General features: G+C 41.7%; 4 protein-coding genes across 10 annotated transcripts; 2 read left to right on the top strand and 2 right to left on the bottom strand.

The window, feature by feature from the left end:
• Positions 1-91: 91 nt before the first annotated feature.
• Positions 92-4905, bottom strand: LOC120794364 (archaemetzincin-2). 2 transcript variants are annotated; one of them, XM_040135387.1, is made up of 7 exons: positions 4739-4905; positions 3681-3969; positions 3175-3348; positions 2895-3023; positions 2349-2512; positions 1995-2171; positions 92-1060 (listed from the first exon to the last, which is right to left on the bottom strand). In XM_040135387.1, exons 2-7 carry the CDS (start codon positions 3967-3969, stop codon positions 902-904), a joined length of 1092 nt encoding a protein of 363 aa, XP_039991321.1. In that variant the 5' UTR covers positions 4739-4905; the 3' UTR covers positions 92-901. The 2 variants fall into 2 exon arrangements, with proteins under 2 accessions (XP_039991321.1, XP_039991322.1); XM_040135388.1 differs by having other exon boundaries at positions 93-1060; positions 4758-4904.
• A 31-nt stretch (positions 4906-4936) lies between these two features.
• Positions 4937-7917, top strand: si:dkey-21c1.1 (protein FAM104A-like). The gene is made up of 3 exons (XM_040135390.1): positions 4937-5682; positions 6103-6208; positions 6542-7917. Exons 1-3 carry the CDS (start codon positions 5666-5668, stop codon positions 6797-6799), a joined length of 381 nt encoding a protein of 126 aa, XP_039991324.1. The 5' UTR covers positions 4937-5665; the 3' UTR covers positions 6800-7917.
• A 72-nt stretch (positions 7918-7989) lies between these two features.
• Positions 7990-13720, bottom strand: tepsin (TEPSIN adaptor related protein complex 4 accessory protein). Of its 6 annotated transcripts, none has more exons than XM_040136163.1 (13): positions 13608-13720; positions 13099-13171; positions 12545-12636; positions 12281-12374; positions 12107-12174; positions 11934-12012; positions 11240-11311; positions 10942-11130; positions 10565-10748; positions 10156-10269; positions 9944-10022; positions 9714-9848; positions 7990-9614 (listed from the first exon to the last, which is right to left on the bottom strand). In XM_040136163.1, exons 1-13 carry the CDS (start codon positions 13644-13646, stop codon positions 8958-8960), a joined length of 1875 nt encoding a protein of 624 aa, XP_039992097.1. In that variant the 5' UTR covers positions 13647-13720; the 3' UTR covers positions 7990-8957. The 6 variants fall into 6 exon arrangements, with proteins under 6 accessions (XP_039992097.1, XP_039992096.1, XP_039992094.1 ...); XM_040136162.1 differs by having other exon boundaries at positions 10565-10751; XM_040136160.1 differs by having other exon boundaries at positions 10565-10751; positions 10942-11133.
• Positions 13721-13855: 135 nt separating this feature from the next.
• On the top strand, positions 13856-15372 carry ndufaf8 (NADH:ubiquinone oxidoreductase complex assembly factor 8). Its single transcript, XM_040134928.1, has 3 exons — positions 13856-14168; positions 14784-14894; positions 14984-15372. Exons 1-3 carry the CDS (start codon positions 14088-14090, stop codon positions 15002-15004), a joined length of 213 nt encoding a protein of 70 aa, XP_039990862.1. The 5' UTR covers positions 13856-14087; the 3' UTR covers positions 15005-15372.
• Positions 15373-15565: the final 193 nt, after the last annotated feature.

Raw genomic sequence — 15565 nt, forward strand, 5'->3', positions numbered from 1 at the left:
ATTGCACAGATTCTGTAACACCTGTTATAGAAAATGCATTAAGCTCAGGGGTATGTGATTAAAAGTTTACTTTTAATAAAACTGTCACAAAGCTGACAATGCACTGTTATGTGATATGAGATGTCAGACTCAAACTATTTTTCTAATGAAAATCTGTTCAGTCACAATAAAGAAATGGAGTGATTTGAACCTGTGAATTATGTGTAATGGTTTCTTTTTATCAACCTTTACCTTTAAGAAACCGTTCAAAGTGCTCCTGTATTTGTCGCATCTTCACTGCAAAATATGATAAAGAAGATCCGATACACTACAATAAGCTTTTCTGGTTGCTATTCCAAATATTAAAAAACACATCCACCTCGGAACTCTAACAGAAAGCTAAGAGGCAAGTTACTTTATTGGAACAACTATCTAAAGGAGTGGATAAGAAGTGTCCCAAGCTAGTTTACCTCATGTTGATAGAATATTATACCCTCTCACATAAAAATAATTTACGTACATATAGCATCCTTAATTTACATTAAAAAAACATATTAAGCTGAACCAATTTTTTCATTTGCTCTGGAACCACAGGTGCCCAAGGTGTGTGTCCAAACTGCTTACTCAATATATACTTGATGATGTTAATATGAAGAGTCTCTACTTCCACATACTGTATATATCTATGGGGAGCCAACACCTGTTAGTGCAAAATATAAGGGGTGTGCCCTGTGGTCGTTCTGAAATTGTGCGTAACATTCATACACAACTTGAAGATTAATTTTTGTATCATACAGCAGCAGAAATCTTAAGCACAAAAAAATGTTGCATGGTGTACATGAAAGGTTTTGATGTCTCATTCCTCTCTAGATAGAATCAATAGGATCAGGAAATTTCCAGATCCCCAGGAAAATACTATAGTTCATCTTTTTTCCAGTATGTCCAGGCACCTGCGGAGCCAAAGCGTGGATGCATGAAAGGCTTCAGTGGGTTTGGGAAAGTAGAGTGAAGACTGACAGCCAGAGGCCTCCTCTGGTCTAGATGTTGGTCTCTGATCCTCCTCCATCCAGTGCAGTAAGGCCTAATAAACACAGATAAACATTCATTCAAATCATTCAAAAAATCCAAGTGCATCTGATTGTTTCTTTGCTTTTGGTCAACTGATCTTCCCGTAATCCTGATTCAAAATGAAGGTGCGGAAAAAATGCCTTTAAATCCCTCCAATTCTTAAACACTGTCTTTGTTGTATTCACTTCCTACTAACGAGGTGTAATCTACCTTTAAGCATTTCCGATTTGAGTATTTTTGCTGGTAGACTGGACTTTGTATACCATCTTGTGGTTCTGAAAAACCAGAAGCTTCTTTGTAAACGAGCGCATAGTGCAACAAATCACCTCAGTGTATTGAAGTTGACACAGTAACTGCAGCCATAAGGTACCGCTAACGGGCAAAACAAAAAGAAATTCTGGGAAAAAAAGCTGGAACTGAAATAAACACATTTAAGGTTAAAATGCAATCTATCATAGTGAAAGTCAGAATTAGTGTGAAATATCTACGATCTCAGTACACTCAAGTTAAAATTCTGTCTGACACATTTCTCAGTGCAGTGCATAGATGTTACTAGAAAGTGGGTTGAGACAATAAGGATTACTTTGGCATGTGATACTCGGACTGAAGTCACTGACCCAGCACCAAGTAATTGAGCAACCAAACTAACTTTCAACATTTAGAGTGAACTATTCTTGGGTAGAGTATATCTTTACTGCGTCTCCTATACTGTTGAGTCTGTATTACAGAATCCACTCTATGTAAGAGAGTCAGCTGAAGCACAATGTCCTGTTGAACTTCTTCCAGTATATAATGTTATGATGGCGGCGTCTTAACTAGGACATAATCATGCTGTTTTCATTATGAGACCCAAGCAAAGCTGCATATATACTGTATAAAGACTTAAACAGAAAACTTAAGTACACGGTATTATCATATTATCATTGTTATATTGTATTATTTTTTACCTTGTATCTTTCAGCTATTTTGAAGCCAATTGAAACCTGTAGCTTGCGAAGGCAGATGGGACAGAAATCCAAAGGCCTACGATCAGACTCCTCTAGATGGTTGGAGCCCTGCATGACACAGTTCAACCACTGGCAATGCCTTATTCCAAACATATGGCCAATTTCATGCGTCATTGTCTGCAAAGAAATATTTTACATTAGGGTTTTTCTGATAACAACACAATAAAAACAAGCACAGAAGTGAAGTGTTTTAATCAGCAGCGCTGGTTAAAGTAGAGGGTTGGATGACTTTTGACCACTCAAAAGTTCATATCACCAAAACTGAGTGAGTGAAAGAGCATGTTTGTTAGAAACCTTGCAGGATCGAAGCAGCAGAGTGCTGGAGATAGGGGGAGTGTAATATCCGTCAAACACAGAGTAGTCCCCCTGCTTTGGCTGAAGCCGTTTCTTTAGCCTCCCTGCATAATTTCTGCTGTAGAAGTTGTCATCATACCTGGCAAAGCTGAAAACACCCATCCCTGTGCACAGTTACGAAACAAAAATGAGGATGTAGGCAACAAAAGCTCTCCTAGATCGTATGTATTTCACCTTAGCACCGTCTAGTGGTAGTACAACCGCATTACATCATAAGTGACTTTACTACTGACCATGAAAACACTGTATGTGGGATTCCCTTTGACTAAATATTCCTCAACTATCAAGCGATGTTTATTTATCCTCTCTTCTTTGATATTGTGCCTGTCCTGGATATATCAGGGTATTTTAACAACCAATTTACAGTATGTTGAGATAAAGGGGAGGATCATCATCAAGTTTTGTGTGTTAGCTTCTATAATTAATAATCACAGAGAAAGTGGAAAGTTACATTTTCTTAGCTAAGGCTTTGTGGTAAAATCTCACCCATACTGAGAGAAGCCTGTCCAAAGACAAAGTTCCAGGAGTCTTTGGGGTACAGGTCAATCATTGTGATTCCAACGATACAAAAAGCATCTTTTGGTTTCCTATTGACCAGAAATCGTAGCAGGTCACCTAAATTTCAAGAGAAAGCCATAACGACAAAGCAATATCATGGACAGTGCAGTTTGGGTTGACTGTATCGTACCCCCAACACTCTCACATTTCTACATGGAACGCGAATGAAATACCCCAAACGAAAGAAGTAATGAACTGCCTAACTTACCAGTGAGGATCTGAAGGTTGTGTGAGTTACTGTTGACTCGGAATGAGCATCCCGTTTCAGCCACAGTAACTGCCGGCAGCAACTTGACAGAAAGTCCATAGAAGAAGGCCTGACAGTATTGTCTAAGCCACTCCACATACTGTTCTGTCTGGACCCCCGCCTCCCCGAAGGAACCTACAGGAAACACAGGGTAGAATTAAGGCCAAGCCACCATTTGACATGCTGCAAATAGAGTCCAAAAAACAACTGTACAACATCCCGTACATGCCTCATCCGTCTATATAGCCCACAATATCACTTGGATGTAATTTGGCACTAATTTTGCATTATTCCTGGCACTGAGAAACAGTAAATATACTCATGCTTACTTGCCCTTTACTATGTTCAGTGCTAATGGCCATCTATTGAGGCCAGTATGTGAGAACATTTTCACAAATCCACTGACACACTCCATTAGAACTGAGGAAAACAGAGGCACTAGCTGCAGGAGACACATACATATTCACCTATGGTTTGAATATAAATAGCGTTGCAGCTTGCATTGGGGGTCTTCCGGTAGGGGTCTCTGTAGAAGCTCTCAAAGTCTTGAGGCTCCTCAGGGTGAGCGGGGATCCAGTCTGAGTCAGAGTGCACTGCGATGGGTTGGAAAAGGGAACCCGGCTGCCCCGGGTGGAATGCTTCCTCCAGAAGACGCCTTTCTTCTTTTGTGTACTTATTGTAAAGTTTAACCAAGTCCTGAAGATCAGAGGCCAAAGCTGTTTGCAGTGTCTCTGCAGAGTGCTGGATCACCTTCATCTGCAGCAGATATAGTCCATTAACTTTGATGAAGTTGAGGTAAAAATATGCAACATGTCTATTCCATCACATATTTTTGTTCTTTTTGTTCCCTGCTGCAGTTCGAGTACCCCTATAGCTATCTATTGATGCCTATTACATACTGTATTTAAAAGAGCTGTAACAATGAAAATTTAATTCTGAAAACTAAAAGTCCTGGTTATATCTAAGCACAGTGATATATACCTTTGCAGCAGCTAAAAAGGAGGATGCTGGCAGAGTAAAATGTGTAATTTGTCACAGAAAATATTAATGCCTTATAGCTCAGTTATACGCCATTAATAAGAACAACATTTGGGTTGCCAGGTTTTGGACCATCAATCTTTTTAGGGTATTCTTTAATTCATTAGGGAGACCCCGCTAAAGGACTCTTTGACCACTGATGTTCTAGAAAGTGCTGTAAAAGTCTGCAATTATAAAGGTTTATGAATCATTGAAAAATAAATGTTCATGCTGGAGGAGGCTTTTTAACAACCTGGCAACCAAAAGGTTGTTCTAAATAATGGCTTACAACTTACACATAAAGCAGTAGTAAATCATTTCTTAACCATTAAAAAAAGGGATTAAAATTACAGTTTATGAACCCAGAGGATCATACATGTGTACAGAGAGTGTGTGAGTGGACATAAATGGTAAAATCCTGCCTGAACAAACACTGGAGATGTGTTTCACTCACAGCTCAATGCTACATGAAATTACTTATGAAATTTCTAACATATAGTCAACATACAACACGTTGCAACACTTGCGTTCGACAGCGGAAAAGACTGTCCTCGACACTCAATCAAAATCTCTCTTTAACGACGAATCAATGAGCTTATTCGAGGGGGGAAAAATAAAAAAAAAAGAGGATGTCATGGCCCAGCGATGGCAAGTAGTTCACCGCGTTGTTGACACCGGAAGCCGTTTCCGCTTTGACGTCATGTAAACAGAAGGGTGGAGCTGTTCACTTCAGGCAACACTGACGACAAGCAAAGACAAGCTTGCTGGGATGGCACACCTAACGACACAGGGGTATCGGTAAACTTAGTTCGGACAACTTTTAAAATTGCACGTATTCTTTACCGTACTCATTGAGCGTCTTGCGTCTGACTGCTGTCAAGCACGGGCAACAGTTAACCACAATTAACGGCGGGTGGACGGAATACGAAAGCGGAAGAACTTTCGGTTAGCATAGTGCAGCAGTATTTAGCTAAAGTAGTTAGCTTGACAAGTAGCTGATATAACGTCGCACGGTAGCGGCTAGCAGGCTAGCCTGCTCCCTTTGCTGTCATGCCTGGAGTTCCTCGAGATTTCGCTGTGTAAACGAGAGTACATAGCAGTTAGCTGGTTAGCTTCCAGACGTCCAGAAGCAGTTTGTGATCCCGCCGAGGCGTAGGCAGGGCGGACTGGAAACGGAGCAGTGACAGGGCTGAAACTAACCCGCAGCTGAGGTTTGTGATTTCGCCGGCTTGAGATAGCTCACACACACAAGCGCGTCCTGGACTTCCTGATGAGATGAGAGGGATCTTGCCATACTGAGTTTCAGCGAGATGGTCGTGGAGCTGTAACACAACCAAAGCTTTAAAATAAGGCATCTCGGCCCGGCCCAAACGGAGTGTCAACCTTTCTCTTTGCCAAAAAAAAAAAAAAAAAAAAATTCATCAAGACTGCAGAAATGCTGACAGACAACAGGTAACGGGAAGAACCATTTTTACATATTCCACACAAAATTACATTTAATCATCGTGTCGCTTAATTGTAATGCAACATTGTAGCTAGATCACATATTGTTGTAATACAAGATCCTAGACAGTTCAATCTGTCAATGCAGTATCAATATATCCATATGCTGTACGTTCAAGCTCTATATACACTCCAGTGAAGTGATGTTAATCAATTTGTTGTCATAATGGGAGTGCCACATATCTGATCATGTAACTGCCTGAGTGTGTGTGTTGCTATTTTTGGTTCCTCTTCATGTTCTCTCTTTTTGATAGACTGCCTCTCTTCCCCAACCCTGCATCGTTTCTGTCGCACTCTCTTTCACTTTTATGTTCACTTTACCATCCCCTGAGATTAATAATACTCCCGTTCCATTTCTATTTTGCACAGGAAGCGCCATCGTAGCTGTGACAGTGAGGAGGACCAACAGCTGAGTCCTCAGGCCAAGAGGTCAGGAGGGGGTCCCAGCCTGCTTGTGTCAGATTTGGACTCAGAGGTGAGACCGAATTAATCTTTCATTCATCTTTAGACCAACACACAGAGGTAGATTTACACAGATTTCATCTGACTGTGTGGTGAAAGTAATCTTTTGGGAGAGGATAAATCTTTCTGCTAAGGTTATGCATTCTCTTTCATAAAGCTTATCATGTAGAGTATGTTGACGTTTGTGAATAGAGCAAGCAACCTGGCATCATGTGTGTAAATGCGTCACTCTGCAATCCATATGCATTGCACCACTGTCTGGAAAAGCTCTGAATGTTTTATTTAAAGTGTCTTCATCTATTCATGAAGCTGCTATTCAGAGCCCATGTCTGTTCTGTGTTTGCAGTCTTCCAGCAGTGACAGCAGTAATGGGATCAGTAGTCCAGAGAGAGCAATAGTGGTCACTACCAGACCATGCATACACAGCCAGAACAACTGCATCTCCCAGTACTCCCTCAGCCCAAAGCCTGAAGATTCTGCCAGGTCCTTGCAGCATGGTTTCCATGGCAACGGCAGCAGTGTCTCCTACGACTACATCAACAGAGTCCTGAGGGAGGCACATTTCAGCAGTCTGCAGACCAGAGGGCGTCCAGGCTCGACATGACTGTGACCTCTGACCCCACTCCTGACCTTTTGTCCTTCGCCCATCAGTGCAGACACTACTGGCACAGTGGCTCCTCCTTGAAAGCCTCAAGCGACATACTCGGGTCAGGGGGAGGGGGATGATGTGTGGGGAGGTTTACAGATTTTGGGCACAAAAGCTCATCCCCACCTTGCCATGTACCATTTGTCAAGACCATAAGCACATCCGCCTTTCCATGGCCCAGCCACTGTGGTTTTTTGTGCAGTATTGATATGTGTGCGTGTGCGTGTGTGTGCGCGTGTGCGTGTTTGTGTGTGTGTGCGCGTGCACGCACCCTGTGCACTTTATAAAGAGGTATCATTCTCTTTACATGCGTGCGTTGATGTGTGGACATTTTCATTGGTGCTAAACACAAGAAAAGTGTGATGATGATGATCCAAAGTGCTTGCAAGACTTTAAAAAAGCTAAGCACTTTACTCAGCTCCTCATTCTGTTTACTCTCGACTGGGGAAGTCAGTCGCACGTTTGTATCTGTGAAGTGGGAGTTGTCGTGATCCCATTCACAACATAAGTTGATGGAGGCCAACGGATTCACTCCTAAGGAGCATTATTGAAACAATCCCGTTAAAAACATTTTAGGCCTTATATGTTTTCTCTAACCAAAGTAATAACGTTAGAGTAAACTGTATTTTGCAGTTATTTTCACCATCTAATGACTCAAGAACATTTAGGTGTGGCAGGTCAGTAGGTTCAAGGTAATGGAACAGAGATTCTTCATGAGCCTCACCACCAAAATCCAACCTCAGATTAGACCCTGGCTAATTATAGTTCTGAGAGCAGGCACTGGAGTCTGTGGCGCTGGCAGCAGTATGCTCAGCATAGTGCTTCTGACAAAAACAAGCCCTCAAGAAAAGGCTCTCTAAAATTATTTAGAGTCAGGTGTTTACTCCTTTAACGTTGAACACATCATGTGTATGAGTGTGTCATAAGCCTGTCAGCCATACTTGTTTATGGATGGTTTAATATGACCAGTACACTGTGTTGCAAATAAAATAAGAGGTGTGAAAAGTGATAGTGATTCATATTTTATGTAATGTTCCAAATCATTTGACATTGAAATAAAGTGTTACTGAAAGTGATGTCTGCAACATTTCACTGAGAGCATTTAGAGTTTTGTTAAATACAGCATACCAAGACTCATTTATGCAGTTGTTAGTGCTGCAGCAAAAATACAGCATGTTTTATTCTTAAGCATGTGCAACGGCATGGCTTGCATTCAGCGAAACAAAACAGTAGCATTCGTTGTATGTACTGGTAGGTTGGATTACCATTTGGGCATGTAGTTTGTACTACATTCCACAGTACTCAACACCACAGTGCAGTATGTAACTGAAGTAACAATGGCGATATAGTGACGGTAGTCTGCTATTTATTTGGTGACATGAGCGACTGTTTATGAAGTTGCAGATATTTTGCATTATGCTGATTGCAGGTGTCATCAAACGCTATTCCACACATTGGTTATGGACACAGACTAGCTCAATAATTATTTCCCCCATTAGTCCTCCACACGTTAGTTTTTGAAACATAGACATGCACTCTACAACCATTCTCATTGGTATATTTGAATCAATACAGGGTAGACATAATAAATAATTTGTAAACTAACACTCATAACATTTACATTGATATTATAGCTTAGTACCAAAAAATATGGAAGACAACTCTCCTTTGTAGTTTTATGAGTTCATAAGAAAAGCAACTGTAGTGCAAATTACAAATCAAGGGCTTCTCCCTCAGAGGTTCAGGGCGTGCTGCAGAGGTGTACGAGTTGTTACCTAAAAGAAATCCTGAGATAAATCAACCATCAGTTATAACCTGTAATTCAAGACAACCATACTTGTGAAATGCTTTTGAGAAATTCAAGCTCAGCCTCAGGGACTACAGTTATGAGTCCCGAATTTCTGTCTCTGGAGCCAATCTGCTTCTTTAAGTACACCTTCCACGGAGGCACCACACAGATGCGAACAGACAACCCAAACATAATGTGAATCTGCTTTCTACACAGTATAACCTTACAGGTCTGATCTTGGTTTATAAAATTAAATAGATTTTCTAAAAGGATATATGTGATGACATCACTGGTTTAAGTGGAACAGTTCCATCTGTAAAAAGTTGGTCAAAATTTGAGAAATGAGAAGGCTGATACTGGTTGGCTGCTTTCAGATGCAACTGAATTGCAAAATGAAGGAGAATTCTCACTGGTTTTACTGGTGCCAGGGAGAGGTGAATGCACCGGATTGTCCTCTAAGTCGTCGTCCATTGTGTCTGTCTTTGTCTGGGATGTTCTTCTTTCCGTGTCACACAGCGGTCTCCCCTTGGTCACCAGCTCCATTCCGCTGAACAGAGAATATCTGCTCAGACAAGGCTGCTCACCCTGGGGCTCAGAGGGCGGAGGGGAACTCCTGTTTCTGATAGGCTCTGGGTCTTCAGCAGCCAGTGTAACCTTAGCAGTCCTGACTGGCTCTGGCTGAACGGGAGCAAGTTTCGCCTCATCACTGTTGTTCAGCAGCTCCCCTGAGGAGGAGTCTCTCTCGACCGAGGCCAGGCTAGAAGGGGCAAATGGGTGATTTTGTGGTTGGATGACCCCTGTGGGTAAGATGTCAGGCTGATAATGGTTGAGGTTGGTGCTGTCAGCAGAGTGAGTTGGTAGTAAAGGGTCTGAGTATGTAGTTGTGGGAGGCTGATTAGTTTTTGCCTGGTGGCTACTATTCGCTGTATCCTGCCTGGGAGCATTCAAAGGTCCACCCATCAGAGCCTCAAACTGTCGCAAGATCTGGTAGGAGGAGATAAGAAGAAAAAAAAGGAAAAGCATTCTTCAGCTCTGTCCTATGAGTCTTCCCCAAGTGTAGTTTTCATTTTCTGTCAATCTCACCTTGGTGGCTTTGTTTGCCACAGGTCCTGGGGGCCCCTCACTCAGCTGGCTGAGCCTTCTCTGTGTAGCTCCAAACATTTGTTCCAGGGAAAGGAGGTCAGAGGTCATGAGGCATGCGACAGCGCACAGTCCCCGCTGCAGAGTTGGAGGAAAACAATATATGTACATTATGATTGCACGATATCATCAAAAAAAAACCTGGGATATCAGCGACGCCTATTCATTGTTACCATCTTAACAGTGTTTGAGGGATCTTGAAGCCTGCTTGACAGCAACTCCACCACAACCTCACAGTTAAGAATGGAGCACCTGACAGATTAGAAAAAAGACACATATTATGTCACTAATTTAAAAGGCAAAGAAAACAGAAAAATATTACAGCATATAAACAGAGATTAGCCCAAACGGCTCTTATTTTCAGTCTGATTTTAGATGCGCTGACTCTTTGATGAAGTGCTGGCTCTCTTCTCTGGACAGGAAAACTCTGGAGCCTTCAGTCAGTCTGCCGATGAGCGCCATCTCCTGGCCACAGTCCCCCAACTGCAAAGCCTCAACCCTTGAGATCAGATAGTGTACAATAGAGAAATGAAAAAAAAATAAGTACAAAAAGTGAGATTATGTGTGTTATGTTACACTAACACTGCACAGAAAAGAAAACTATTTTAGATGTTCAGGAAAATGGCAATTCCGGTAAAAAGCTATTTTTCTCTGAAATATGAAAACTGTATGGGCACCCAAAGATAAATCTACTGTCTATCAAATATCATTACATTGTGATTTAGTCGAGAAATGCATGTTCATAGAAAAATCTCTCCTGACACATCATGAACAGGCTGACTTTAGCCACTGACCGTTCTGATAGGTCCCCACTGCTCTCTCTACTTGCACCCGATTGGCTCCCTGTACCGGCTGACTTGCTGCCCGCAGAGGCCCTGCTGTTGGCTGCGATGTCCTGAGAGGAATTGTGAGAGGAGCTGTTGCCGCTGTCTGTCTCTTCCCAGCCGCCTCCTACCTGCCCCGGGCACCGCTGGGTCACTGCTGTGGTGAAGACACATGATAGTCCAGGGTGTCACGGTGACCTTTATGAATTTAAACTGGGAGTCTCAATGCTGCAGTGTGAGCTTGACAGTGACTCGTAGACTGCGTTTGTGACCTACAGTAAATATTTGAGATTGAAGCCCTCTGTTTATCGTAAGTCCATGTTTCCATCACACCAACATTGTCTGACCTTTTGGTCTGCGAGCAGGCAGGTTATAGGCGCACGCTGGCACGGCCACCTCTATGGGTGTAGACGGCGCAACTACGGCCCTGTAATGGTTGTCATGGAGACGGATGCCCTGGTGCTCAGTTGGCGGAAGGACAGCACTGGCTACTACCTCTGCAGCTTTCTGGATCTTATCCAATAGTGACTCACTGCCTGCTGGGAGGCAAAGATACAGACGTAAGCTTGATTTGATTTGTGTGCAGTGTGTGTGTGTGAGTGTGAGTGTGTGTGTGTGTGTGGTTGTGGTACGCACATCGCTCACCTGTCCCCTGCTTGCCTGGACTGTATCCAAAGCCCTGCATGCCTGACTTGTGGGAAGTTGCTGAGCCCATACCTGAACAGAAAGACACAAAAGACCTACTGTACCATGGCATTCAGCTCACAAAATACAATGACTCAGTAATGTATGTAAATGATTAAAGATGTTTCTATCATTTATATACAGGCACTCATGCGCTTCTAATATCTGTTACATTACTATGTAACTGAGGTCACATCTATCAGAGGCCAGATGATGTATAGTATTATTACATATGACGGTAGGAATGGGTTCCAAGATCTCTCATCATTTAAACTTGTGTCTCTTAAAATATTAAATGCCCTGGTACACCCGCACAGGAGTTTTCTCTTCTTGTGCCTAACGAGCCTTCTTCTCTGGACTGTATGCGGACATTACTTAATTCCCAGTACAGCTATGGCCAACTTCACCTGAGCAGATGTCTAACTAGCCAGAATAAGTGAAAATACCTTTGAGTGTGTACAGGGCCTTTACATTATTTACAGGTTTTGTTAAATACACTAAAACTAAATAGTTTTTCATTTTATTTTTTTTAAATACACAGACTTAATACTGGCTTTGGATTCAGTAAAATGATTAATAACGCTACATTACGTGTCATTTAATGATGAGCGCTGTGTAGGATCATTATCAGTAGGTTATCATATTTACTGCTCACCCACTGTTGGGGCCAGGTTTAGCAGGGAGATGCCGCTTCTGGTGGAAATTGTATCTGTGAAAAGCAACCTGGCCACTTCCTGCAAACAGAAAAAGTCAAAATTTGAGTGTGTGTTTGCCTAGCCGTCACCGATATGTGACTGACAAGATGATGAAATACAAGCTGTCTCTCACCTGTGCTGCATTCCTCACTTTCTGGTATAATGCTGTGCCATGATTGGGATCAGGTGGGCCACTGTAAACTTGGAGAGTAAAGTTGCCCACCAGCAAACAAAGTGAATACTCACAGATACAGAGCAGCCACAGAGTGCTGAGAGTTAAATTGAGCTAAAAGCGCCAGTGTCTAACCTGATGCCTGCTGGATGAAGGTAGAGTTCCTTCTAAGTTCCGTGAGGAATTGGTTTGAACCATGTCCGCAGAGATGGACAAAGATCTTCAGCACCTGAAAGACCAGAAGCAAGACTGTAATTTTGACTTACTTACAGACAATAATGAAAAGAAGACAACAAACATTTAGAATTGAATGCAACTTTTCGGATCATGGCCACGTGCCACATCTCTATTTGGAAGTTTCAGTTTACAGACAGAAACTTAGTAATGCACTGGTCTCACCTTAAGCTTGACATGACAGGACTCGACTTGCAACCTCTCCAAAAGGTACTCCAACAAACACTGACCACAACCTGAAGACTCATGGGAGATTTCTATTGTGATGGTTAAGTATATCACCACAGGGTAATCAGATATGTCGGATCTGGGCAATGGACTCAGTCCATTCATTTTCACTAAACAGTTTCAATTAGTTTAGTTAGTTTGACTTGAACTGCCATTCTCCGTTTGAGAACTCTACAGTCCTTTACATGAAAAAGGGAGATGCATCATTGAGCTTTGCTATGTGACATATCATTGAAAGGATTTCAGCCCTTTGAACCATAATGATCACAGTACTACCCTTTAACTTTCTCTTAATAGGTTTAAAATTTGAGATAAGCTTTTTTTGTGGATTATAGATGATCTCTGTACCCAATCAGCAGATATCAGCTGAAGCAATTTATTTGCATGTGTCATTTGAGCCACATATCATATTTATACCGTCTTCAGAGGTTACGGGGGCCAGCAGGGGCAGGGCTGCCGGCTGAACCGCAACAGTAGCTGCCAAAGGATACTTCCAATCTCTTGGAAAAGGTAGCCGGGACAGGGGTTTTCATCATCTGCTGTAGCCTTCATCAGAGTTGGCACCTTAAAACGGTGGAAGAGAGGAGGAACGAATGACGACACAAGTCTAGATCACACAAGTTCACAGCGTTGTGTCAAATTTTGTTTCCCACAACAATCGCACAGCTCACACACCATTTATCAGTTTGTTTAACAGTGAAACGGGTCCTGACAATGGAAACCACCTCGATATGTCAGCAGGGTGTCGTTACCGGTTTAGTTTTCACCAATTTTGCATGGCTGTCTGCTGATGTACCAAACATCCTGGCACGTCCAGTAAACATGACAAGCTACTACCAAATTTGTTTCTTCATGTTATTAGCTAGCAGGCTAATAGCAAGCTAAAGATGGCACAACTTAACAGATTCAAACAGACACGTTAACGCTCCGTGGAACTCGACACGCTCTGTTCGGCTGTTAATTGTCTTCTGAAGTCGCACTGACCTCAAAAAGCACTTACTTTCTGAAGAAAAGCCAATCGTTCCATAAATGTTGCCATGATTTAGCAGTCCTGGATGCGGGTTACTCATCTTCTTCTTGAGGGTACAGGGGGAAGGCGGGGCTCGAGGTGACAGCTAGCCAATCACCGTAAAGCAAGTAGCATTCACAAGTCTATTGGCTTTCTGCATACGCCTAAGGTCAAAAAACAGCGAATCAGCTTCAGTAAAGTGAGAGTTAATACTTTGACTGACAGGGAGATGAGTGAATCACATTACCGAATATTTTACTGGACGTTTCCCTGATGCAGGGTCAACAATATGGCGCTGTCTATAATTTACAAGAATGCCTCATATGCTCGTTTATATGTATTTTTCAAGTTTGGCTCTAAATTTGACAAGCTGTGAGGCAGCGTCGGTTACGGAATTATCGGCTCCTCTCTATCGTGCTTTTTCATTTGATTTAGACATAAAGGACTTCAAGTGAACGTCTGAACAGCACCATGTCTGGGTCAAACGCGTGGAGTCGCAGCCGAGAGAAAATGAGACTTTTCCCCGAACTTTTTGCACAGTGTGCGGGAGAGGTGAGCAGGGACACGGAGGAGCGGGGGCTTTGTCACATCTTAGCACTTTCGACTCAGAAATTGTTTTAACTTCACACTAAAATTGAGTCCAGCTAGCTGCTTATGCCCCAAAACATGTAATTATGAATTTACAAGGTTGCTCCAATTGTTTGTTTAGCCATAAACAACTTCCCTATTTGTGTGTATATATATATATTTAATTATTCAACATTTATTCGTATATTTAGGCTGGGGTTTTGCTTTGGGTGAATAGGTTCAGCTTTACTGTCATTACACAATACAGGTTTTCACAGTGAAATGCAGTCACCCCTCAACAAAAAAAAAAAAAAAAATTGAATGAGTAAGATTAAAAATTAAATTAGCATAGGATAATAGAGTAATAATAGAGTAATAGTAACAATAAAGAAAAATTACACTACTGTATATTTACATAAGAAAAGATTATACATTAACATATAGACACACAGTATACATGCATCATATACAGTAAAACAAAAATTGTAGTGTATAGAAACCAGGTGATAGTGAGAAGTAAGTAACCAACTGTTCTTGATATTTAAAGGATAGGGCCTTTAAATATCTCGATTTGATTTCCTCTAATGTCAACTTGTTCAGGCAGCAACATATGGGAAGTGTGTGGCAGCTACCACAACAGGCAGACAGGAGTTGAAGAGGGACCTGTGTGCCAAGGAATTTGAAGCACTGAAGACCTGCTTTACAAATGCTGTAAGTGGCAAAGACAGTAATCCTCCTACTGGTCTTGTGTAGAGGTGATTGATGGACATTCATTTAACAATCATTATTTTTTATTACAGGGCAAAAAAAGAGCAAAATAAATGGAAACCGTCCTGGTTGTGTTCGAAGAGTGAATGCAGTGGAGAAACTTCAAAGGTCAACCGTTTAATGCTGTGGCAGAAGACATGGATTTCCAAGTATTGAGTGGCTTGTGATGTTGAACATAACATAGCATTGCTGCTACTTAGTGCTGTGAATCAACTGAATGTGTATCACGGGTTAAAAAAAGAAAAGGAAAATCAACTGACCCTTTTTGAAATGACAGTGTTGAAGTGGAAACTGTATATTGCTGCACGATTGGTGGCAGCAATATACTGCCACTCTCTAGAACATGCACGATCAATCTAACTCTGTACTGTAGAGATGTGAATAAAAATTATTGATAATATGTCTATTGTCAAAACAAAGACCAACAGTCACTGTTGTACTAAATATTTCATTTATTTTTATCACCAAAATGTACAGAAATGCAATGCACATAGAAAAATAGTCAGAAAAATAAGCTCTTGTACAAAGCGAAGGGCCAACATGTATTGAAGTGCTAACTGATGGAGGAATTTTCGGAAAAGTTGGATTATTAAGAAACAATACATAGTCCAGAT

This window comes from Xiphias gladius, chromosome 9 (assembly GCF_016859285.1).
Source record: "Xiphias gladius isolate SHS-SW01 ecotype Sanya breed wild chromosome 9, ASM1685928v1, whole genome shotgun sequence".
NCBI lineage: Eukaryota > Metazoa > Chordata > Actinopteri > Istiophoriformes > Xiphiidae > Xiphias > Xiphias gladius.